The following is a 26652-nucleotide window of genomic DNA, read 5'->3' as shown; positions in this document are numbered from 1 at the left end:
GGATTTAAACATACTATAGAGACAGAACGATACACCAAATATTCGATAGTATGAGGTGAGAAGGTAATACTGCTGTGGGGTGGAGCCAACACCACTTTAAATATATGGTAAAGAGTTGGTAACAGAAGGTCGACAGACAACTGAGCTATTAAGCCAGACTTAAAAAGTAGGGTGGTAAAAGGTCTCAGTGCATTGTGGATTTCGCTATTGCTGGATGCTTAAACATGGTCAACTGTGAATTGGAATAACACATTATTTGCAATCTCATAATCATATACATTCGTCCCATTGCAGGAATGCACAGAAGGATATACATGGGACCGGGAGACGCAGCACTGCAAAGGTAAGAGTCGGCAATTCCTCAAAGTGTGCTTAACCAGAGGAGGTCTGATCCCACTGGTAATAAAGTTTGCTGTTCTTATTCAAAAATAAGTCTGCATAGATAGGGAACAGTTAAATCCTTCAACAAAGCGTACCTACAGAAGTATGGAATTTCTAAACTTAAATGTAGATCATACTTTTTAAGCTGAACTTTGGATTCTCAGAACTGAGCTGCCACGGTGCCTTGTTGAAAAGTGACGTAGGCTTAAATCTCGTTCTTCCAGGTCAAGAAACTGCTACTGAGAAGGTTGGTTGCAGTAAAATGATCAAAGGGGACTACATAAGGTCTCTACCACCAGATTAAGGCAGTTCATGAGGAGGCACTCTTCAAAACATTAAACGTACATGAGGACCTAAGATCGTAACTCTCACCAAGCACATAAGCATCTCATGTTCACAGTTGTACAGCATGCACAACTCAAAGGGAGTCCCACTCCTAGGGAACCGTAGCATCATCTATCCAGAGAGTGACTGTCAAATCTAGAATCTTTCCAATGGTATCATGGTTATTAGCACGTAATACCATCCTTATGTCATCACAGCATTTATGGCTAGTGAGGCCTCGCTAAGAAACAAACACATGCCTAGCAACGGACAAGTGACCACTCATTCCAAAAACACATGCAAAGTCCTTGACCACATCCATCTATGCATGTAACACACTTCAAAGAGCCTTATTTAGATCAAATTCATTTTACTTTCATATTAGCCAACAAAAACCACTGGTAAATTAGGCTTCTAGAAAACAAATCCCTACTAACGGCAGCCACTCATCAGTGAGCAACGTGTAGCACCAAACGGGTCAATGGTAACCCAGAACCACACAAAAGGAGAACTCAGATCTAGACAAAAAATATGATACTATACTAATCATAGATGGCATTATACAAATATGAATAACATAACAAAACATAATTACCTGTAATCATATCCTTTCCTCTCTAGATGTCAATGAGTGTGAGACAATTCCAGATGCTTGCAAGGGGGAGATGAAGTGCATCAACCACTATGGGGGCTATCTCTGCCTGCCTCGATCTGCCTCCGTCATCAATGACGCCCACTCGGAGGGACCGCCACCCATTGCACCACGCCCATTTCCACCACAACCACCTGTGATCAGGGAGCACTTCGAAAACCCCTGTCCACCGGGCTACGAGCCGGATGCCCAGGAACCAAATTCCTGTGTGGGTAAGTAAGGAGAGTTTCACTCTGATGACATTCCCAGACCTGTGCATTCTTATCTGAGATGAACCGAATAAAAGAAGTATATTTTTTGCACTTTCAAAAAGTGAGATTGAACAGACAAGCCATCGATATTTAACTATTCAGTGATCTTTATTGCCTTTGGCTTCTATTTGTACATTCAACTTTTTTATTATCAGTAAATGCCCTCCCTGCCAGTGACTGCTGTAACAATGAAGTATTGCAGATAAAGGCCCTGTGCCTGCTTGCTAATCTATACAGCATTGAGGACTCACGTAGAAGTATTACCACAAAATAGAGAGGTAGAGGAAATGGTTCCATACGTCCCTCCAACACAACACTAGTATATCCTAACAAGGTACGCTGCTAATAAGATAAAACAAAGTATCAGAAGGTAGCCAAAATCCTAGATTTTAGGAAAGTGTTGAGTATTTGTTTAGGTATATATAGCAAGATTCTGATTAAGCGGGAAAGACATCCTTTATAGAAGAGGATGCCTCACAGAGATAATAGTGTCATGTTGCATCATTGGCATCCTCTCCACACCCTGGTAAGATAGTACCACTAGGGCTGATTTGATCTCCTTGAAGACTTGGCGGGAGTTCTTGAATAAATCTACTAGACAAAGCGGGATCCAGATAATCTAAAAATACCTTAGAGTTCCTCGGTTAGCACCTTCATTAATGAGGACTCTAGGTATGTCCAAAAACACTGTATCAGATGGGTACCGGTGGCAAGGAGCGGGAACGATTAGGTTCCGGGGCATGGTGGACCTTTTGATGAATGTGTGACTACAAAGGACACCACCTCCTCCCTGACCAGACTACTGGTATCCCCTAAAAATCTCACCTTACCCTAACTGTAATTCATAATTTTTTCTTCAAACTTATTTCCTTCCTATGTGATATCCCTAATTATTTTTTTTAAACTATTTGGCTCTTACATGTAATTTAAACCAAATGATTCGAACTAGTCACGGACCTCCAGAACATGTTGGGTTCCTGAGCCAATTGATATACTTGTAAATTGTTTTTTTCTGAACTAATTGAACTATCTACCACAACATTAACCTGCCTGCGCCTGCTGGAAACCATGTATCTTTATTGTCTCCTGCTAAAGACATTGCAGGCAAACTTCTGCAAATGATCCTCGGTAGGCTCTGATAAAAGGATGTGGAATTTCTGAGTGAGTCCTACCGAGAAAATCTTCAGGTCTATGGTTTAGATCAATTAAATGAGTCTAAGGGTACTTTGACATCCCATTCAGAGAAACAAGGGGATCAAATATTACTAGCATTCCGCGGAAGCGTTGCTCACATCACATACTGCAGCAAAAGATAGGAAGTAATGCTAAATAACATTGGTTTCTGCTGTGGCTTCTTCAAAAGCAAAATAAGTAAAACGAGGTTGAATGATTTAATGGGGCATGAGTGCTCCCATTAACACTCTGTAATTTATGCATTAAAGCTCACAGCAGTAAGGGCAAAAGGCAATTTTGAGACATTTGGCTAAGCTGGCAACATAGATCTCGTCTAATTTGACCTTGATGACCACTATCCCGAACATAAAGAATGTTTTTTTAATGTGTGAAAAGCCAACAGAGATCAAACGTTCAGAAGCACCATGTGGCCAGATATAGTGACTACATTTTCGGGGAGCACAGGAAAAAACAGCACGCCATGACTGTTGTTATACTGCCCCCTTCATACTCATCGGTTGAGAGAAATGGGCACATTCGAGGTTGGAGTCTTGCCTGGCTGGAGTGATGGAAAAAGTAAAAAGTCCCTGCCACTCTCCACAAAGGCCTTCAGTGGCCTCTTTTGGGTCAGTTCAATGATGCCCACCTACTATGACATACTGTGGTTATCATGCGTGAATGTTACCGTGATGGTAAAATCTAACCTTCTGACTAATAATGCGAAACACAGTTTTAAAAAAAATCAAAGTACTGTAGACTGCTTCATGCTTTAGTTGTTAAATGATAATCTTTTCAATGGCTTCCAGCTGCAGCTATTGATATGATTCCCAACTGAGCAGGCAGCTTTGGCAACAGTCAATCAGTGACTTTTTTTTTTTTGTTTTTTAGGGTTATTTGAATGTTTATGCACTTCAGGAAGGGCATAGATTACCGGGGTACAAAGGTCCTTTTTTTCTTTTTATAATATCTGTTTATTGAATACAAACAAATAGAATATTACACATGCCACAAAGATTGAAGGGCAAGGGTAGGGTGGTAACAAAACTCATCGGCAAAGTAAGCCATCAGACTTAAGACCCAGCAAAAAGGGAGTAGATTCAGTTTTCGAAATTTTTCCAACACATATGTGATGATGGCATAGAGACTGTCCAAGACTTAGAAGGCAACATCAGAGAGAAAGTTCTCACCAGCCCTCAGGGAGAGGCCATGTAGGGGGCCAAGAGGCAAAGGCCCAGCTAAGGTGTCATTGTCCGATAAAGGAAGAACACAGCTGCAACCTGGGAATCAAACAGTGGATCAAAGCTAACAAAGTCTAGTCAGAGCAAGAGCCCCCGCTCAAGTGGAAGCTACAGGTCGTACTGCGACAGCATCAATACACTTTGCGGCAAATAACATAAGAACCATCTTATAACGAGAAAGAAAGTAGGAGACAAAGAAAAAGAAGAAGAGAAAAGGGAGGGGAATCAAAAGATGGTGAGGACAGAAAAGAAAATGAGGGAAGAAGCGGATGCACCAAGGGAGTGAGGAGGAGGGGAAAAGGCCAAGACCCAGAGTGGAGGCCAGCAGTCATAAGGCTCGAAGAGTCCACACAGCAGGCAAAGCAGGCTACTCCGGGGAGTCCAGTCTCTTGCCTCTAGAGAGAGGCTCTAAGGGATTGTTAGACAGTTGCAGAGCCTGCAATCTAGGGGGCATCAAGCGGGAATGTTCGGTTTTAGTAAGGTGGTGTATAAGTAGACGCCAGATGCGATCAAAGCGTGTGTCAGTATGAGTGCAACGGGCAGTAAGCAGTTCCAGTGAAAGGACATCCCACAGCCGAAGAAACCATGCAGCAAATAGGCAGGGGTGGGGCCGCTTCCAGCAAGAGGCAATGGACTGTCCTAGCTCCTAGTAAGTGAAGGATGAGATGCCAATGTGCCGAGGTCATGGCTTTCAGCGTGTCGAGCCGAATGTCCAGAAGCACCAGGGACGGGGTAGCAGGGATCTGGAAACCTACCACCTCTTTAATGTGGCTGAGGACCTCCTTCCAGAACAATGTGAGTTCCAAGCAAGACCACCAAATGTGCAGGAAGTCCCCTCTATCAGTCCGGCATCTCCAGCAGATCGGAGGAGTGTTCGGGAACATCTGGTGGAGACAAGTAGGTGTATAATACCACTGTGCCATCAATTTATAGGCGGATTCGCGCTGGGGAATGCTACAGTACACCTTAGGGATGTCTTTCCACAGGCGGTCCCATTCCTCCAGGGAGATGTCAGCAGCCAGATCTGATTTGATAGCCATGGAGCGGAAGATGCCCAGAGTGTTGAAGGACAGAATAGGTTTTAAAGATGAGGCCCCTAGACCCGTTGCACCTACGGACCAGGGACTCAAAGGGGGTGAGTTGCCGAGTCACTTCCCGGGAGTACGCGGGAGAAGACAGCCAGTGACGCAATTGGCAATACTGCAGGCGCGCACTGTCAGTAAGATGGAAGAATTGTTTACACTGATCAGAAGAACGGAGGGCAGAACCCTGAAAGAAATCTTGGAAAACACGTCGACCCTCTATGGTCCATGCCTTAAAGGCCTGAGGCTGAAAAACAGGGGGGAACGCAGAGTTGCGTGTGAGCGGGGTGTTGGGGGAAAGGAAAGTCGTAAGGCCCCGGGAAAGTGCCAGTCTATTCCATATCCCCAAGACCATTCTCATTGGAGCCGCTACATAGGCACTACAAGGACGTGCCTCACGCGTGAGCCAGGCGAGGTCCCACAGCGGTCTACAAGCCACCGCCCGATCCATGTGGAACCAGTGTTTCTCACTTTCAGTAATGATCAATTCCAATATATAACGGAGGTGACAAGCCCGATAGTACTCCAACAAATTGGGACAGGCCAGGCTGCCCCGAGATCTGGGAAGCATGAGTATTTTATGAGAGTAGTAGGGACTCGACTTCCCCCAGATGAACTTGGTAAAATCTTGTGGCAGTGCCTGGATGTCCGCATGGGAGTAGGGAGAGACTGGAACAAATAAAGGATTTTAGGAAGAAGGGACATCTTAACAGCGTGAAGGCGGCCCAACCACGCCAGGGGAGACCTTCCCATCTACGCATTTCTTCACAGACAGAGTTTCGGAATCTAGGCCAATTAGATGAGGACCAAGAAGAGAGTGTAGGAGTTAAGTCAAAGCCCTAGTAGCGAATTGACTCGTCAGTTCATTGTACCGGGAGCAGGTCCCACAAGCTCTGGACCTCCAACGCCGAAAGCGTGAGATTGAGAGCGTGGGATTTTGCCAGATTAATTCAATAGCCCAAGGCGGCCTCAAAGGACCCCAAGAGTTCAGCCACTATGGGAAGAGAAGTCGACGGAGAGGACAAGGACAGCAGCAGATCATCGGCGAAGAGAGAAGCCTTATGGTCCGCGCCCCCATACGAATACCCTGAATATCCTGATTGCGGGGTATAGCAATAGCTAGGGGCTAGACGACAAGCGCGAATATTAGAGGAGAAAGCGGGCACCCCTGACGAGTACCATGGTGGATAGTGATGGGGCGGTGGTAGAGCCATTAAAACGAATACGAGTGGTAGGTTATGCATCAATTTAGAGATAAATCCAGGTCCCAGGCTAATCTTCAGAAGGACTGCCCGAAGGAAGCCCCAGTCCACGCAATTAAACGCCTTCTCGGCATCAAGGGAAACCAGACAGGCATGGATATTTCTGATACGCGACTTTTCCACCAAGTGGGCAATGCGCCGAATATTGTCGGCACCCTGCCGGTGGCGGACGAATCCCACCTGATCAGGGTCGATAAGGCCCGGAAGATGGGGCTCCAACCGGTTCGCTAGGATTTTGGTGAATATCTTGGCATCAGTATTTAACAAGGCAATGGGGCGAAAGGAAGCCACCAGGATCGGATCCTTGCCAGGCTTGGGGACAAGCACAATTTCCGCTTCATTCATCATAGGAGAGAGGCCTGTATGGTCAGTAAAGCTAGTAAAGAGATGGAGTAAATGGTCTCGCATTTGCGGGTAGAAGACCCGATAAAAAGCAATCGGTAGACCGCAAGGACCGTCAGTAGCTGCTTTAACGCCTTAGCAATTTCCCCATGGGTAATAGGCTCATCGAGTAATTCCTTGAAGTAGGGATCGATAGGGTCCCAAGGACATGAATCGAGGAACGTCTCGACCGCCTCCAAGGGGCAAGGGTAGTGGGCATAAAGATCCGTATAAAAGGCCATTAAGGTACGACTGTTGCCCATTTCCGAGATAGTCCAAGAGCCATTGGGACATTTGAGCTTTGCAATGTGAGATCGGGCAACTTGGGCCCGCAGGTGGCTTGCTAAACACGCACCAACCTTGTTGCCACCCACGTAGAATTTTTGCTTAAGGTTGACAAGCAACCGTTCAGCCTTATTAGTGCGTTGTAAGCGCAGTTGATCGCGCAGGACAGCAAGATGGTGCTTGTTAGCAAGAGACGGATAAGCATGATCTTTCTGTTCCAGATCTTTAATGTCTCGGGAGAGGGTGAATTCCACCAAACGGGCCTCGCGGGTCCGGGCAATAGAGATGGAAGTGATAACCCCCCCCAAACAGTAGCCTTGAAGGCGTCCCAACAGACATCCTCAGGCGTATCAGTAAGAGAGTTAGCAGTAAAGAAAGACTCAATCTCCTTACGGCTGTCTCCCACATCCACCGGGTCTCGGTGGGCTTGAGGGGGCAGTCGCCACCGTGGAAGGGGGTCACCAAGGGGAGTGGGGGGTTGAAGCGTAAGCAAAATATGAGCATGGCCAGAAATAGAAATGTCCGAAATGTCCGCCGTGCATAGGACATGGGCCAGAGAAAGCAAAAGGAAGAAATAATCAATTCATGAATAAGAACGGTTAACGTGAGAGTAAAAGGAATAGGCCCGAGTGTCCGGGTGTAGGTATCTCCAGGCATCAACCAAACCAAGGTCAGTAATGGCATTCTTCAACTGTGCCGACATCGCCCCAGCCGCATGGTGTGCCTGCGCAGTGCGATCACGCTTGGGATTCTAAACCAGACTAAAATCGCCTCCAAGGACATTAGGAATAGAGAGAGAGCGTAGTAGTGTCCCAAGGTGCTGGCGCAAGAACATATCCTGTTTCTGGTTGGGGGCGTATATATTCACGAAAGTGCAGGAGCCCTGGCCCCAAGTCATGTCAATCTTGAGAAACCTCCCGTCTTCGTCAGCTATGCACTGGAGGGACGCTGCACGCCGGCCAGGCTTGAAAAGGATTGCCACACCACCAGTCTTGGACAAGGAGCTTGCCCAAAATTGGGTGGGGTATTTGCGGTGGGACATAAGGTGAGTGTCAGAGGAAAGCAAATGGGTCTCCTGTAGGAAAACCACGTCAGGATCATGTTGGAATAGATAGTGCCAAACCTGTCAACGCTTATTAGGAGAGTTGAGTCCCTTTACATTGAGGGAGAGGAATGTGACAGTGTGTGTCATGGTGTCGGAGAAGGGGGATAGCGCACCCCAGCAGCAGGAAACCGCAGAACATAGCGAGTCCCAAACCCAACCAGGTACATACCAAGGAAGCTAAAGGAGACAGACCCCAGGATTGGAAAACCAACCACCCCCCAGAATTGCGCAGGAAAGGAGTAGAGACCGGTCGACGAGGACAGCGGCAAAGAGAATAAATAGAGCCCCACACAGTGACCAATAATCCCTCCATACATTCCAAAAATAACACTACAACCCAGCTTCTGAGAAAGGCGCATCCGAAAAGAACCTATAGAAGGGGGAGCAGAAGAGAGGAAAGAGAGAAAAGAAAAAGAATAAAGAGAAAACAGGCAAACTGGGCCAGGTCAGTGTATAGTCTAATCGGAATATTCCGGGCTCCCGAAGGCGGACCATTTTGGAGAAGTCACTCTCCTATAGGACTCCGGAGAGGGGGGGCGGCGGGCACACACGAGGTGAAGAGCCCCCGCCGGCAGCGTCCCGTGCATAGATGTAAGAAGAGCATAACTGGATCCGGCCACCAGGTCCGGACCGGGAGAACCCCAGGACTGGGAGCGAGGTGAAAACATAGCCAGGCACATCGCAATGTAGAAGGCAACAAGTTTGTGAGAGACGGGGAGGCACTCAAGGAGCGAACTTGGTTGATGGCTTCCTGCTTAGCTTGAGACGATTCAAGATCCCTGGAGAGGCGTCTGGACGAGGAGGAAGAACAGTGGACCACTCCGACCGAAGTGGGCCCATAGGACGTGCTCGAGAGGACGGGAGGTCATCATTGTCAGAGTCAACAGGAAGATGGAGGAGACGCTGAGCCTCCTGTAGGGACCGGACAACCCGCTGTCTACCCTCCCAGGTAAACATCAAAGCAAAAGGGTGGCCCCATTGATATTTAACCTGAAGGTCTCTTAGTTTGTCTGTCACAGGTTTAAAAGCTTTCCTCCGTCAGCGTGTAGAAGGTTCAAGGTCTTGAAAGATTTGGACAGAGAGTCATTGTAGGAAACCGCTGGAACTCCCTGTACCTTGCGGAGGATAGCTTCTTTGTCCACAAAAAAGTGGACCTTCGTTATAATGTCTGGGGCACAGTTAGAGCGATTGCAGGGGCCAGGTACCCGGTGTGCTCTATCGAGCATGGGCGAGGAGGTGCCCTCACCTTCGCGGATGGCATGGAGAAGGTCCGCCGTGTACGCCAGGATGTCTTTCCCCTCCGTTCCCAATGGGACACCTTGGATGCTACTGCGGCTCTCCAGGTCTTCCTGTTTCAACTGTAGGATGATATGTTGGTCTTCTAGTTCGGCCATCTTCTTCCAAAGTCCGTCGATATCTTCCGTCCTGGCGTCCATTGTTCGTTCAAGACCATCAACCCTATCGCAAATTTCAGTGACCTTCCTGCGGATGTCTTGTAACCAACCCTTGAAGTCCTGCCAAATCGAGCCAATTTCAGTCTTGATTTCCTGCAGGAAGGATGACATATAGGCCTGGGTGATGGGCACCCAGAGGCAGGCAACACGGAGGGTGCCAACGAGGCAGTAGGATCCTCCTGCCTGTGAGGGAGCGTTTTGGACCACAAGGAGGTCACTGGATTCTCACGGGAGGCCGCAGCATCTGACTCCTTAGCGTCTCTATGCTTAGGAGGCATGCCTGCGAGGATCGGAGATGTCGGGGACCCAGTGCAGGGAAGACAAGAGCACGCCAGTCGAGGGCAGGGCCCGGGAGGGACGGAGGCAAGTCAGCAAGGCAGTGGAGGACCACACAACGCAAGGATGGCGTGCCTCTTAACACCCAGAACAAAGACAGGGATCAGCAGCTCCCAAGTGCGAAGGGCCGGCGAGATTTAGGGAGGCACAGGCAGACGCTTTTCTGCAGGACGGAGGAGGGGTGGTCGGTCAACTGCCAAGCAGAACCAGCACAGCAGAGGTCCCCCACAAGTCGGTACTTCAGCCTCGCAGCAGCAATGAGTAGTCTGAATAGGCCAGGAGGGGGGGCCCACCAGACAGAGGAGTAAAGGAAGTCTCTGAGATCTCACCAGGGGTCTTGGAGGCAGCAAGGCGACAGCTAGAGCAGAGCAGGCTCTCATAGGGTTTGAAAGGCCCACAGGGGCTATACGAATCAATATCGCGGCAGAGCAGGGCCCAGAGAGCATAAGGAGCCAAGTCAGGCGATAATGGGAGGAATCCTTTAATGCATTCCCCCGCCTGGAACGTCTCTTGAAGCCGGGGCCTCAGGGGAGAGGTAGGAGCGCTGACGCAGGGGCCGGGAAGGCATAGGCCGCAGTAGAGGACAAAATGGCGGGTCCAGCGCCGGGGAGTTAGTTTGAGCTCACCCGGACCGACTGCCCACATAGAGGCGCTCCCTCCCGTCCTGGTACCTCCTGTCACAAGGTGGTCCAACGCAGTCCGATGTATTCCTGAGGCACGGGGGGGACGGCCGATCGCCCACACAGCTAGGCGTCTCGGGCCGCAGGAAGGATCGCCGCACTTTCCCACTAGTGCCAAGGTCCAGCAGGGGGTATCAGTCTCAGCGCGGGGCCCCACGCAGGTCGGGAGAGGTCTGGGCACTCAGGACCCCTCCGCCGTCGTCAGCGCCACTCTGGAGCGATAGGAAAGGCCGCCAGGCGCCGATCAAGGGTCCGCCGCGGCCAGTGCTCAAAATGGCAGCCGGAGCAGATCGGACCGTCGTAGGGCCAGGAGCTCGGCTGAAATGGAGCCCCCAAGCAGCCCCCGCCACCGCAGATGTCACCAACGAGCTCTCCTGTAGATATCCGGGCCCCAAAGGCTGCAAAGCAGGCCCGGTGACTGGAAGAAAGGCTTTCTCAGGAGGCGCCGGAGCGAAGACTTGATAGAACACGTCTCACTCCATGCGCACCCAAGCCACGCCCCCAATCGGTGACCTTTAACTTGGATGAGACAGGTTATTGACTTCACTGGAGGAAAGTCATGCAGCACTCCTAAAAGACCATGTTGGCCAATTATTAACTTTCTCAAATTTAAACCTTCTATCAAAGTGAGAATCATGTCCATCCTCCTCATGTTGCAAATATCTAGCTCAGAGCCAACTCGCGCTCCGAACCAAAAACCATCAGAACGTTCTTGGTCCATAAGTAGTAGGTATTGTCAAAACCGATACACTAGCCTGGGTTCTACCACACTTAGAGAGATGCATATCACCTAGAAAAGATTTGTTTGAAGAAGTAACACTATGTACTCCTGTCAATCAGCCATTCATGCTAAGAGTACAGCATCTGAGCAGTCTATTACTTAAAACATCATGTTACCCCAAGGCATCAAAGGCATATCACCTGCCATAAGGTTACTACTGGACACCATTTACTCCAGTGCTGGCTCAGGCATAATAACAAGTTGAGAGGGCTAAATCTGTCTAAAGTGCCTAACAGAAGTTGTGGTTGCTAATGGAACAGTAAGGTAAAAAGTCCTGGTATAGCTGTGGAAGCTGTGTTACCCTTCCCATGCTTGACTTTTTCTTCCAGCCAACCCGATATATTACACCAGTGGACTCTATAATCTGTGAGTCCAGTGAGTCTGACGTGTTTCATTATTTTTTTTACGTTCACAAGCAGAGGGAAAGTCTCTCTTGTCCAGAGGATACACTTGAAGTGTCCACCAAACTTTGGTTAAAGAAGGGCTGCTGCCCCTTCGAACTAAGTAGCGGGGTGACTAAGAGCTGGTGGCAGATAGTCATGGTTCCAGAGGTGCATGGAGTTTTACCTGTGACTCTCTTGTCCTTACTTTCTCGCTTTGTGTTTGGTATGTTGTGTGCTCTGTACTGTTCGTGTGGCACTACACAGGCAGTGCCTGCACAAAACAGTGGTACCTCACTAGGTTGTATTTGTCCTTCCTCTATGTTATAGATGGAACCCTGCCCCAAAATCTGTAATTGTCTAGTGGGCTGAGGTGCGGACATCACAAACATCGGCTTCCTGCCAGTGAGTGTGCCTGGCTGCCACAATAACCATATTCCCCATACCCCATCGGTTGTTCTTCTGGGCATTGTTTAATAATCTGAGGGCAAAGGATCTAACACTCATTGTTTGATAAGTTGATGCTGGTGCTTCCCTTGCATGCTGAGAAAGTCTGGAAAATGCACTCTATCTGGAGTGGGAAATTGTTCAGATTTTCAGGAAATCTTATGCTTTGGTTCGCCTTGGCCTTCTGCACACCCTCACAGCAGGATAGATAGTAACCCTCATTTTTTTAAAAAACAGATTTAATTGGGTTTTAAAGAGTCATGCAACAATGGGTTACTAATTGCCGTTACAAAGAGGTTAAAGCCCCTGTCATAGTAGCTCATTACGTCTTATTGTGGGCCGGAAAAACACTTTGGTGGCCCAATGCCCACCCTCGACAGCCCCCTGCATAGTAGTAGAAGTAGAGTTCTTTATTAGTTCACAGAGTTCGCTTCCACTAGGCCTTGTATTCACTATTCAACATTAACCCGCCTATAGATAGTAACTCTCATGCAACCAGTAGTGTACTTCTCCTGGATTTTGAAAGAGGGGGTCTGTGCACCAACCCGAAAAGACATTTGGCAGAAACAGTATATCGCTGGTTGGTATTGTCCTATTGGCCAGGAAGAGAACTTTCCTTCCTGACAGACCCTGATCAGCCTTGGAAGAAGAAGAATCTGTAACACCCGATGTGAAGACAGCTGCACTGCATGACCAGGAGGTCAAAAAGAAAGGGCTCAGTCACTGAGTCCTTTGTGGATGTCATCTGCCCAGCAGCAAGTAGTACCTGGTACCCCAGCTGGCCAAAACTGACTGAAGATGCAACTACCATCCGAGACTTTATGGGAGCGATAACTGCTCCTATCTGCCCCACTTGCAGCGGTTTCCCTCATTACCCCAAGACTTGGGGTTATGTGCCGTTGGTTGTGGTCCTGATTCTCCTAAATGGTTTTAAATGAACTTTCCAGTAATTACAATTTTGTAGGTATCATTGCTTATAGTCACAGATAAACTCAGTTCCCCATTGAGTCTTGGGTGTTAATGGTTGCCTCCGGCCCATTGGGTGCTCCGACCAATTCAAAACCATGAGCACCGGTGGCCTGTTTCCAGGGCCGGACTGGCTGTAGCAGGCATCAGGCTTTTCCCTGGGAGGGTGGGGGCCGGTTTTGCAGCTGTGGGGTCCGTTTTTGCAGTAGTAGGGACTGGTTTTTGCAGCGGTGCTGCAATATCGGCCCCTAGGAACAAAAGCGGCAGTGCTTCACTCTTGCACCACCAGCCCCCCCCCCCCCCCCATCCCATTTCCCCTCGCCCCACGGGCTGATTTGACTAAATTGCCAGGGCTGCTTTGGGTTCTGCAATGAGGAGAGGTGCAGGCAGAGGCAGCTGAGGTTCAGTTCAACACAGAGGAATGACTGGTGCTGGAGTCTGTTCTGCGCCGAAAGTAAGCTCCTTAGAAGTACCTCATCTTTAAAATCAGAATCTAGAAACAGTGGAAAATGCAGAGCAAACACCGACTGCACCAGGACCTAGAGAATAGCCCGATAGTAACTCTGTCCGTTGAGTGACCCCCTTCAGAGATCACTGTGTAATAAGTGTGGCAAAGTTCTGCAATCCAGCAGGGAGCGAAAAAACAAACTTACCAACCCTCTCACAGACAGGGGCAGCAATTTGTGAATTTAAATTTAGTTTTGTAACTGAGTGCCGTCCGCCTTCCGTCATAGATTGGAAACTCGGACCACCTAGGGGAGAAATTGGCATCATACTGAGCAGGACCCTCTACCAACTGTTACCACTTAGGTAAGCCCAAAAATGAGGCCTGCTCAGACCTCTGTCTGGCGTCCCCTTCTCGGTGGTCAGCAAATGAGCCCCTTAACATTGCCAGTGTAATTAAACAATGCCACAGGGCTTCAGGAGTGAAGCCATCTCTGCTAAGCAATGGTTTCATGTTACCAAATCAAAGTGTCTGCAAACAGTCCAAGTTACAAAGTGAAACGGGTATCTATGTGAACAAGTCATGCTTTTCCAGAGGGTTCCTAGAGCTAGCACATTTTCTAACTACCACGGTTAAAAAGACACGTTTTTGAAATAGTATTGGAGGGTAGCTTATGAAATACTTCAATTATGTAACATTTACACAATACTGAAGTATTGTTCCAGGAAATATTGTGTCGGTCTGAAGAGTGTCACCCAATAGAAGCAAGGTACAGAGAAGAACACGGATTGGCAAAGTCAATCAAATTAACTTCGTAATAGTGAAAATATTTCACCAAGATTCACTAAAGCACAGTTACAACATAAACAGCAGGGGTAAGGCTTGCTTCATACACACAGAACAGGAATAAAGTAAGGAGCAGCAGTGTGAGCTTCATGCACACAAAAGTAACAGGTACAGTGTTTGTAACTGTGGTGCCAGCTTCTGTCACTCACACAGAGCTGTTACAACAATGTACGCAGTGGCACACATCCCTTGTGCTTGCCACGAGCATTGTTGAGTACTCGTAATGGATGACCTCAAAATGGGTCAGCAGTCCATTCTATCACTGTATTTTTTTACGGAGTTTTATTTAGTGCGAACTTGACCCGAATCGGGTATCCAAGCGCTTTACGTAGCACCAGTTGCGTTACATGAGGACACATTCATTTTTTGTTAGGCACTGTAAGCTGTCACATGCTACCCCGCTTATAAGTAACATTATGTAGGACTTTTCTTTAAGGCCCCTTGCTGCACCAGCTACCCCCAATTAATCTATATACCCTAGCAGAACATTGAAGACCTTTCCATACTCCGCTTCTACCATTAAGCACCTCAGTGTATGCCTTTCCTGTACACACTCGTTCTGGAGACCTTGTCCACAGTATGGCCTCTAATCATTGGGGCCACATCGAGTTATCCCTACTTTCTGGGTTGTTTGGGTTGGACAACTCTTGGGTCCTGTCTCCAGTTCTAGAGTGCTACCTCTGGTTTATTGTTTTGTGTATCGCAGTTCCGGAGTCCATCTTGAGGAGCTCCCGCACTGTTGCATAAGCGGACTAGAAACAGTTCAGAGGTGGGAGACCGAGATGCTATAGGGGTTAAGATACAAGGCTGCCACCATTTCTGGGATCAGTACCCAACAAGAACAACATAGGTGCTTTCCTGTGCTCGACCCACCACAAAGTTGGTGCCCTTTTGCGATAACCACTTACTGATGTTAGCCTCCCATCTGTTGTGCCATGTTGTTACCTTGATCTAAGCCACTCCGTTAGTAAGGAAGTAGGGGACCAGGATGACCTTACAAAACAACTACTGGCTCAGACTGCACCGAGTGTCCTTCTGTCAGGAGCTCTGAGGCTATCATGGATCGTGTCCTAGCCCAGAGATCCCTTCTCACTCGGGGCCCCTCAGGGTAAGCACCCCTAAGTGTAATAAGAGCATAGCCTCCCTGAAGGCTTCTTATCCCTGCCCTACCAAACGTCCTCCCCACAGACTCCAAATGACTCACTCTCACCAGAACATTCGAGTCAGGAAGACCTCAGGCACCCCTTTACAGCCACCTGGCCAATCACACTTATTGTGTGCACACTGAAAACGAGGCACTGCCCATGCAGTCTATAAAGTCACCAGTTTTGCCAAGGAGAATCCCAAATGAATCCCATCCTCATTAGCCCGAACGTAGCATGGCCACTCAATGGAGCTTATGGGACCATGCACACATCCACCCTATTTATTACGGTAATCACTCACGCAAGCTTACATAAACATTCGCCTGACCATTGTAGGGAAGGACCTCTGCATGTAGAAAGAGAACGTAAATTGGCAGATCATGTTAAGCATGTGATCAGGATAAATGATAAAACAGGGTGCTCAGCAGAAGGAACGCTGTAAAATACTATTGAGGGCTTGAACATGGAGGGGCATGGTTGCCCTAACTGTTATTGATCAGAGAAAAATTGTGCTAGCATTTTTAATACCCACAGTGACACTAACATTTCTGAAGTGGGTTAAGCTGGAACTACGGGTCAAGAGTGTCAAATGTAGTCAAAAGAAATAACATCCCCAAGACACAGTATCACCAGCTATGACAGCCACCGAGAGGATACTCCAAAGAAACATTAACATGGAGGCCATGCCTGGAGTCGGAAAACACATTTAGAATAGTTTACTTATAAATTAGAGCAGATAAATAAATGTATCAGCTAGGTGTAGCTGCTTTTTAGAGTACTTGATGGGAAACAAGAAGGGGACTAGAAGTCCCACTCACCATGCTCCTTGCTTAACTGTCCAGACAGGAAAAGGAGTCCTTGGTTAGGGAATAGGATGAAATAGCAATGGCAGTAACTTGTTAGAAGATAGATCTCCTGCACACATTTACCTCTGAGGGCATACTGCCTGGGGCTTGCGCAGAAGTCATATCAGCCTTGGATTCTCGGGCAACAGTTTCCCTACAGGAACCTTTAAAAGAGGAATGAAGTGTTCATCCTTGACCAATGAGATCGATAGCGATGGTGATTAAGACTAACTGTCAACAATTCTAGAATTTTTCAAACAACTTGTTTGGGACACTTATTTTCCTCCATAGTTGTGCAGGACCAGTTAGATTTGTAGGCTTCCACTTTAAGTGGCAATATCCTTTGTTTATTGTTTTAGTGAGGAGGCCCATTATTTTCTCACCCGGGTTCTCCTTTCGTAGTTCATTGCCTCCATTTACACTATCTATCGCCTGTAAGATGTGGCTCCCATTTAGACCATCCTGGAGATCTTTCCCTGTTTCAATTTCCATTTGTAAAGTATTCCTTCCACCAGTGGTTTCTTGTCACTAACTTGGGTGGCTACTATGACTCTGTCATGCCTCAGTTTCTCCTGGACTCTGAAAAGTAGCCTGAAAGACACTGCCATTAACTGACATCAGTAGCCATCTTTTTAAAGTTTTCTTTGATTTAACTCCTGCCATTTGTAACCAAATGTCACCATAATCTGTTCTTTTCTTTAGTCCAAAAATTGGAATGAAAAGCATGGAATAACGGTGCTTCACCCTTGTCTCTTGCCTCATCTCTCTCTTTTGAGCTACCTCATTGGGGGAGGAGAAGGGAAATTGTCACAATAAATCCCACTTAAGTTTTATTTTTTTAGTCTCCTGTTTGTTTACTACTTTGTCATTCATTGCTGTGAGACTCACGCTATACTGGTGGCATGGATAGGTCTTGAGTCTCGGAATAATGGACAAGGTTCCTGTCTTGTCTATCTACTTACCTGAAAAATTAGGTCATATTTAGTGCTGTGGAATGGGTTAGAGGACAAACTTGTTGAAAGATTTGTGGGTAGGCAAGTCAGAGACGAGATTCTCCTTTGCCACCTCACCATGAGGATACAAATAACACTGGAGCATTGTTGACAGTGGCCCTATAACGGCCACATTCTCTTTCACCATCTTTTTTGAAGGTGTTAGGGGTATTTTGTGCATCAATGATCAATGAAAAAGTCTTTACTTCACTATACATAATGTATGTCCTGGACCAGGTAAGCTACAACATACTGCTCAAGCTACAATATGTATCCCTTTCCCAATGTAATGGCAGTGGTTCCCATTCAGCACCAACAAAAAGGAAGTACAAATATGGTAATGCTTATCCCGCAACAGCACTGATCCTGCTGGGAGGCGCTCCATCACCTCTCATGGCTGCTATCCACCTCACGATTGTTTCAGAATTCAAAGTTGTTTTAAGAGCTTTTAGGCCTGTTTTCTCCAAACATAGCTTACAAACAGAGTTTGCCTCCATCAATGGTGCATGGCACAAAGACTCCACATATGTATTACACCAACCCACCCTGCTGCTTCCACCGAGAATACAAGCAACTCAGAAATCACAAAGGTTCAGGTCCCTGTATGCATCAAATTATCTGATTACCTAGTAGCATTAGTAGAACAAACCTCTTCAAAATTAATATCCGCATTACATGAATTTAACTGTCATGTGGGGTGGAGGAGTACAGGGTGTTCTAAATTAGTTACTCTTCAACAGCTTTGTTTCCTCTTGTTCTGTTTTGCAGATGTGAATGAGTGCCTGTACGAGATCCACGACTGCCAGCCAAGCCAAGAGTGTGTCAATACCCATGGGGGCTTCCACTGCAAATGTCCTGAAGGATACCGCAAGATGGGAACTGAATGTGTGGGTGAGTGTGTACGAGGGCAAAGTCTTTTCTCAAGCAAATTATATCTTTGTTATGCTCACCTCCACTCCATCAAACTCTATTCCTCTCTGGGAAATGTCATTCAAAACCCTGTTTCATTGTTTAACTCACATATATGGGCAGGTTTAGCATCTTCTGATCCTTATTTTATTAGAGGACAACTCTTTCCTCCTGCGTTTGTTTCCCAAATGAACAATCTAAAGACACTCTCATTAGCCCCATTCCACTGACAATCTTGCACTGTGGACAAAATATACATTGAGACTCTTTTGTAGATGTTTAGATTCAAAGCAAGCCAATATTGTCCTAGTTGTATAAAGTTATCAAACCTCTCTAGTGATCCATAGCTATTATTTTGTATCCTTGACTCTTATCTCTCTATATGCCCTTAAACATAAACTTTCCTCAAAAGCTGTACAAAAACACCTTTTCTGAGTGAAAAATTAATGTCCAGCCCCATCAACTACCATATAGATCCTTATCATCAATCTTGCTCTCAAAGTCTAGAGCCTGTTTGGTAAATCCAATTTTTGTCTCTTAATATCATTTTAGTTTTGTACCTTAACCGCATACTCATACAAGATCTTTAACACCATTATTTTTCTGGAGTCAAGAAGCTCTACCATTTTCCCGATAAATCAACACTTTGATCTTTCCCCTCTGCATTTCTCTTTGGTCCCCCTAAACTTTTATCTCCTCCTATATCTTGTTTCACCCCAACCATAAAGACCATATGGATTTTTGCAATAAATGTTTTTATTTCCAACAGGTCTCTGAAACAGAACGTTTACAGGTTACACATTGAACTTCAGTTTCACAGCTCCACTATTCGCAACCCCCTGGGTCTACATCCCACAATCCACAATGCTAATCAGTGCCTCTTCTGTTCATGCATAACTGCTTACAATAAAGCAAACATTCTTCATTCTCAACCATGAAATATCAGAGCATTTTTCTTGCCTGTTTTGTCTGTCTTGCTGTTTTGCCTCTATTGTCCATCAATTGGAGTACTTCATGGTTCAATGTTGTGCAGCACTTTTTCTATTGTCCATCAATTGGAGTACTTCATGGTTCAATGTTGTGCAGCACTTTTTGTATTTCTTATGGCAATTTGTTTTCTGCCAAATATGTTTACAATTGTTATGCTCAAAACAGCACATTTTCTACATAACTTGGTTGTTCTATGTAGTTTAGCAAGATGTGTTCCTACCTGATGCCGATGTTCCTTATTCCTCGCGGTCATGTTCGCTTCCATATTGTTAGTATATTGTTCTCCTCTGCTGTTGTCAGAACACAAATGGAGTAGAAGGCGCAATGAAAATAAAACATTTTTCTACTAGCTTTTCTCTAACATCACATGTTCGTACACTGGCCCAGACTCCGTGGTTGGGGCTAAATTCTGATCTCTTTGCAAACCGCTTTTTTCATAGGGATCAAAGTTTTCCACAAGGGGTGTTTACCAGGGGCAATAAACATTTTATCCTTAACACTGTTCCCTAGGTTAATTTCAGTAGTTCAAACCTGCGGAAATTAAATGGTGGAAAATGCCCATTACAGAGTAATGCAGGGTTTGGTATAGTATGCACTGAATTCAGCCTGTTATGCTACATTTAAGAGTTAGAGAACGTGAAACAGGAGTAAACCCGTATACCCAGTTGAGACCGGGTGAATTATGGTACCATAGCAACAATGTCTCAACCAGTAATTAAAGGGACAATTTTGAAAAAGATGCATAAATCATCAAGGAGGGAAAGCGAGAGACCAAAGTAGAATTAAAAAAAAAAAAAATTGTTGTTGTTATTATTATATAAATAATTACAGCAGCACTATAATACAGTTAAATCAAATTATAGTAGCCAAACATACACCAATTGTGTACTGACCGTGCTTGGTGCAAGTGATAAGTGCAGTGACACAAGTGATATATACAGTGTGGGCAGCGCAAAGTGAAAAAACAACATTAATCATAAACAAATTACAAAGATACAATGAATAATTTGCAATAAGGTATGAATCCTTAGGTAGCCGTGGATTACACTGGGATGTCGACGGCGTTTCGACCTTATACAATTAAGGTCATCATCAGGACTGTGGCTACAATTTGAAGAGTGCTGAAATCAGATCTACATGAATTTAAGCCGGACGCTAGTAATTAGGCGTTTATCAGGAGCTTGTGAAGTAGACGTAATCACGAAGAATTTGGAGGCACAAAATGTATATGTTCAGAAACGGGCTATCCGATGTATTAAGCCTGTTATGTTCATCCAATCAAATTCCAACTGATGAGGACGATATACAATGTATGTATATAAGGTTCACTAAATTGCCCAAATCAAGTAAGCTAAGTCAAAGTCCGATCAACACGCCCAGATCCTGAGGTGGTTATTCAGATGTGGTGCGTGAGCGTGCCATGACTGCACAACCAGAGCAAACGGTAACCGCTAAGTGGAACCAGAAGTCTCTTCAATCAACCGGTCGAAGGATCACCAGCAGAGCGAGCGCTCGCTCTGCTGGTGATCCTTCGACCGGTTGATTGAAGAGACTTCTGGTTCCACTTAGCGGTTACCGTTTGCTCTGGTTGTGCAGTCATGGCACGCTCACGCACCACATCTGAATAACCACCTCAGGATCTGGGCGTGTTGATCGGACTTTGACTTAGCTTAGTTGATTTGGGCAATTTAGTGAACCTTATATACATACATTGTATATCATCCTCATCAGTTGGAATTTGATTGGATGAACATAACAGGCTTAATACATCGGATAGCCCGTTTCTGAATATATACATTTTGTGCCTGCAAATTCTTCGTGATTACGTCTACTTCACAAGCTCCTGATAAATGCCTAATTACTAGCGTCCGGCTTGAATTCATGTAGATCTGATTTCAACACTCTTCAAATTGTAGCCACAGTCCTGATGATGACCTTAATTGTATAAGGTCGAAACGCCGTCGACATCCCAGTGTAATCCACGGCTACCTAAGGATTCATACCTTATTGCAAATTATTCATTGTATCTTTGTAATTTGTTTATGATTAATGTTGTTTTTTCACTTTGCGCCGCCCACACTGTATATATCACTTGTGTCACTGCACTTATCACTTGCACCAAGCACGGTCAGTACACAATTGGTGTATGTTTGGCTACTGTAATTTGATTTAACTGTATTATAGTGCTGCTGTAATTATTTATATAATAATAACAACAACAACAACAACAAAAATTCTACTTTGGTCTCTCGCTTTCCCTCCTTGATGATTTATGCACATTTAAGAGTTAAACTGTGATTAAGAGGGATTTACTATATAGAGTAAAAACCTAACACCTTGGTGTCATCATTTAATATGACTGCTAAATGCCACAACCCCTTTCGGAGCACTTGTTACAGGGGCATCAATCTAATAACTGTTCAGCTTTACCACTTCACCGTTTTATCCATGCATCTTCTTGTTCGTACTATACATGCTAATAGCACATTACAATTGGTCACTAGTGAACACCATCCATAAACCTTTCTCCCCAATAACCCTCACAATTGTTATTTTGCAGGGATTGTAAATATAAAAAAAAATCTTCTACATCTATTAATTATGGCCCAAGTTCAGTCTGTGCTTTTTGACCCCATTTTTTAACATGTCGGGTAAGGACTTTCAGTCTTTAGTGTCAGAGATTGGAAGGAGGTGAGTGCCCCTTTCTGGAATGACAGGTAATGGAGGGTATAAGAAACGCCTGATTGGAGGGTGTATTTTTCTGACATTTGCAGGTTTGCACACTGCATGTTCACCTATCTAGGGCCAATGAAAGATTATGGCATGAATCAACTAGAATTCTTTGTGTTTATCATCCTAAAAATTGAGCCTTCACCACATTCATCTCATTTCTCATCACCACCCAACTCTTGAAACGTACTGGTCTTTGCGCAGCCAAGGGAACGTCTGACAATCCTTAGCAAGGATATTGACACGAGAAGTGATAGAAGAAATACCTTAAATAAAAATATTGTTCAGAACTTGTTGAATCACCTAGTTCTCTTAAAAGGTACACTCAGTGTGTTCTAATGTCCTCTAAATTAAAATGTGTGCCTCTGTGCACATAAGGGGGCTGATTTGGAGCTTGAAAGACAGGGTATTCCATCACAACAGAGTACCCTCTCCACCAAACTCTTGATCAGCCCACCTAACTTTCTTTATTAACAGTATTTATAAAGTGCTGTCGCCCTGCTCAAGCCGTTATTGGCTGGAATAGCCAAGTCTTTAGCCTCTATCAAAACGTAAAGAAGTCAGTGATAAGGAAAAGATCAAGAGGCAAGGAATTCCAATAGATTGCTGCTAGATGGCTGAAAGAACACCTCACATTCTTGCTTTTTAATGCGCTCGGCACTAAACATGGCTAGATTAGCAGAGCAAAGTGCAATTGTAGGCTTGTAGAAAGTGACTTGCTCACGTAAAATGATTGGCACAGTTTCGTAGAGTGCTCTATGAACATGACATAGTATCTTGAATTACATACAGGAAGCCAATACAATGAGTTCAGACAAGCAGAAACCAAACTGGTCTGTGTACTGTTGCAAATAAGTCTAGCTGCCACATTCTGGACTGATTGCTAACGGATAAATAGGAAATCAAATTTTCCTAGGTAAAAGGCGTTCCCATAAACCAATCTACTCATAATTAAGGCCTGAATGACTGTAATTCGCCAATCTGCTGGTATCCAATGAAAAAACGAATGCAGCAAACTGAGAAAACCAAAACATTTACCACATGTTGCATTAACCTGGTCTTGCATAGATAGAGTATCATCTATCAAGAAGCCAAGGTTCTGGGCTACTCTTTTAGGTCTGGGCACAGGGCCCAAAGTGATGGCCACCAAGGGCCATTCCACTTTCCCCACCAAAGAGCAGTATTTCTGTTTTTCAGCATTATGTTTCAGGCAGCGTGACTGCATCCAAGTGGTGACTTTAGAACGACAGCTCTGAGATTGTCTTGTGTCTCTCCGTGTTTCTTGCCTATAGAAATGATAAGCTGGGTATCATCAGCATAGGAGAGGATCTCGAAGCCTCAGGCCTTGTCAATACCCGCTCAAGAATACACATAGTTATTGAACAAGGAGGGCCTGAGTGAGGAGCCCTGTGGGACCCCACATTTGGAGATGCAATGGTTGGACCTGAAAGGAGGCAACTGGACTGATTGGGATCTATTGTTCAAAAAGGATCTGAACCACTGCAAAGCTTTCAAATGTAGGCCGATTTCATCAAGTCTCTGCTTCAAAGGACTATGTGAGACTGCATCGAAAGCAGCAGACCAATCCAACTAGATCAGGACGGCAGCCTTTCCCTGATCAACCTCTGATCTAATACTATCCAATACTGCCTACAAAGTGAACTCTGTGCTATTTCTGGTTCTAAAGTCTGTTTGAGTAGGGGCCAGCAAATTATTACTTTCTAAAAAATGCATTAGCTGGGCATTGACTAGTGCTTCTAGCACTTTGGACATATAAGGCAGTAAAGAAATTGGGCGATTATTAGACAAGATGGAAGCATCAAACCCATTTTCTTTGCCAAAGGCAAGATCAGGGCCTGTTTCCACATGGCAGGATATTCCGCCCTATTCAGAGAGAGATTAAAGATCTGTGAAAGAAATGAACTTAACGTAGAAGACAAATGAGAAAAGATAAAATAGAGATATGCTTCCAAAGATGAACCAGATTTCATTTCTAGCATAGCTTTTTTTACAACTTCTGGTTTAAAAAGCATGAAGCTGCCAAAAAGGGCCAAAGCTCTCCCATGAGCGTCAATATTCTTAAAAGTGTTCTCCACTAGAGGAGGTTAATCTTTAAAAATCAGTGTTCAAGCAATAAAGTCTGGTTTAGAATGTTGAGTTAGCAGTTACACACAGACGAATACAGATGTGTAATACTAAGCTCCGTGTGTGGCATAGTCATTGGCAGGTACCCAGGCTTGGGAAGACGCATTAACTATTCTCCCCTAATATTTTTACAAAGTGCTGGTTTTTTGCATGTCTGAGCACCTTGTGATAAGCTTTCAGGGTGGTTCTATAGGCTTCGAGTAGGGCGGTCCAACTGTATGTCGCAGAAGGAACCTACTTTGTCTACATTGTTGGCATACTCCTTTGACTGCCTGGTGGAGTACCGGACGTTGGAGGTAAGCCAATTTAGAGTGGGCGAGCGGATTGTTTTTTTTGCTGTTTAACACCGCCAGGTAAAACCTGGCAGTGAGGGACAGTAAAAATATAATTATTACCCCCACACTATGGGAGAAAACTGCCATGGTGGGGTATTAGTATACAAAAATTAAAACAAACTCCTGCTTTGGAAATTTAGTTTTGGAAAATGGAAAACTTTGGAAAAAATTGATAGCCTGCTGTCATTTTTGACGTCGCCATCTATCAAGCTTTCCCAACATTGACAGGAACCTGATGGTAGTTCCTGCTAATGTATTCTCAATGTCTATGGGGCCAGCAGGCATCTCTCAATTAGGTGGATGGGATGTCTATCAGGGCCACGGAAGAAAGTACTCTGTGGTCTTCATGGACATTAAATCGTCCGCAAAACTATAAATGGGGCACAAAGTGTTTTCAGTTCAGACCTGTCAGCCTTAGAAAGGTCTTCCCCCAAACTTTTGGCCTTCCTCCTTAATTTTTGCTAATCTCGTTTTTGCTGGCCTTAGGACTCTGCATTCCTTACCACTGCTGCCCAATCCTAGTGCATGTGCTCACACGTTAAAACATGTAACATTGGCGTATCCCCAATTGGCACAGTTAATTTACTTGCAAGTCCCTAGTAAAGTGGCACTACATGTGCCCAAGGCCTGTAAATTAAATGCAACTAATGGGCCTGCACACCGATTGGGCCGCCCACTTAAGTAGCCCTTTAGGCATGTCTCACTCAGGCCTGCCATTGCAGCCTGTGTACGCAGTTTTGACTGCCATGTTGACATGTTAGGTCTAGAAAACGCGACATTTGAGAAGCACAAAGAGTGCATCAAAAAGTCTTCAGGTACTATAAAAATCATTGTAAATACAGCTAGTTTATATTGCTTAAACGAAAAGGGGAGACCATTTTTAGGTAATTCGGTATAATTTTTATTTTGTAAACTTGCAGGTTACACTGCGCATCAGCCCTGACGAAAATCCCGTAAATTCCTATCGGGATTGGAAACGCGTCGGCATTTCTACTTGTTAAATGCCACAAAGGGCATTGTTGATCTCTGGGGAGGCTTCTTAAATTCAAATATACCCCACAGAGCAGTATTTATCCCTTGTGGTAGCAGTCCCATAAAAGTTCCCCAAATAATAGGGCCCTTTGGAACTGCTTTGTACGATTTGTATTAACAATCGCTGGTGTAATTATATATATTGTAAACATTTGCATATCCTTTATGGCTACACTGTTTTTTGACACATATTGCTCTCAATTTATGTTTGCACTTTATATGTATCACAGTTTGTGTATATTTGATGTGTATTTGACCCAGACATGAACAAAATGTTTCTTAAAAAGTGTTTGAATATGATAACAAATTGTGATTGATACACTGAAAGCATAAGAACCTAAAGTCTTATTCTTTTGTCCGCTTAAATAAAGAGCGGCTTAAAAAATCGACAGCCAGGTTTTCCTCTTTTTATTCTACATTGTATGAATTCATCCTACCTGGCTCGTGCTTGGATGAAAACCCCCCCTTTCTTACTTTTAGAATGTTGGAATTTTCCTGCCTAAGCCATTTAGTGCCTGTACCTGAGTCACATGAATGTGTGTAGCTGACAGTTGAGCTTTGTGTATTCCTCCTACTAGACAGCCAGACACAACAGAGACCTTAGGGGTGCCTGGATGGATCATAGCTGGCAGGATGTTAGGGAGGAGCTGGGCACAGCCCCACCACTTCAGTACACTTCTGGACCTGTGGATACTCTGCCAGGAAGAAGGACTGCTGAGCTGCTGAAGGAATGCCACACTGCCAGACTGCTACCCTGCTGTACTACTGCCTTGCGGCACTGCTGCCATGCTGTGCTGACCTGCTGCTTGCTGCCCTCTTGCCTTCCATCTATTGAGCCCACAACTCCAGGGTGACTCCAAGGGCTAGTTGACTGGTCTCCTGAGTTGATCCTGAGGGACAGAAGACTCCAACAACCTTGCTCCTGCACCTGGACTCTACCATCTGTAAGTCTAACCTGCCAAGTTGTTCCACCCCATTCCTGGACCCTTGAAAATGGTCCTAGGGTGCTCTGCCAGCCTCTGTAGATCCAGCAGAATCAACACATCTCTTCTGCTGCGCA

The 26652-nt window shown here is 45.4% G+C and overlaps 1 protein-coding gene across 2 annotated transcripts in view; it reads left to right on the top strand.

The window, feature by feature from the left end:
- Positions 1-26652, top strand: part of EFEMP2 (EGF-like fibulin extracellular matrix protein 2) — a 107215-nt gene that overhangs the window by 28066 nt on the left and 52497 nt on the right. For both annotated transcript variants that reach the window (XM_085625916.1, XM_085625917.1), the window contains exons 3-5: positions 295-343; positions 1327-1569; positions 18220-18342. In XM_085625916.1, coding sequence (XP_085482042.1) covers positions 295-343; positions 1327-1569; positions 18220-18342 — 415 coding nt within the window. The remainder of the gene's footprint in view (positions 1-294; positions 344-1326; positions 1570-18219; positions 18343-26652) is intronic.

The sequence above is a fragment of the Triturus cristatus genome, chromosome 9, assembly GCF_964204655.1.
Source record: "Triturus cristatus chromosome 9, aTriCri1.1, whole genome shotgun sequence".
Classification (NCBI taxonomy): domain Eukaryota; kingdom Metazoa; phylum Chordata; class Amphibia; order Caudata; family Salamandridae; genus Triturus; species Triturus cristatus.
Note: the sequence above shows the minus strand (reverse complement) of the source record. Positions and strands in the feature narration are given on the sequence as shown.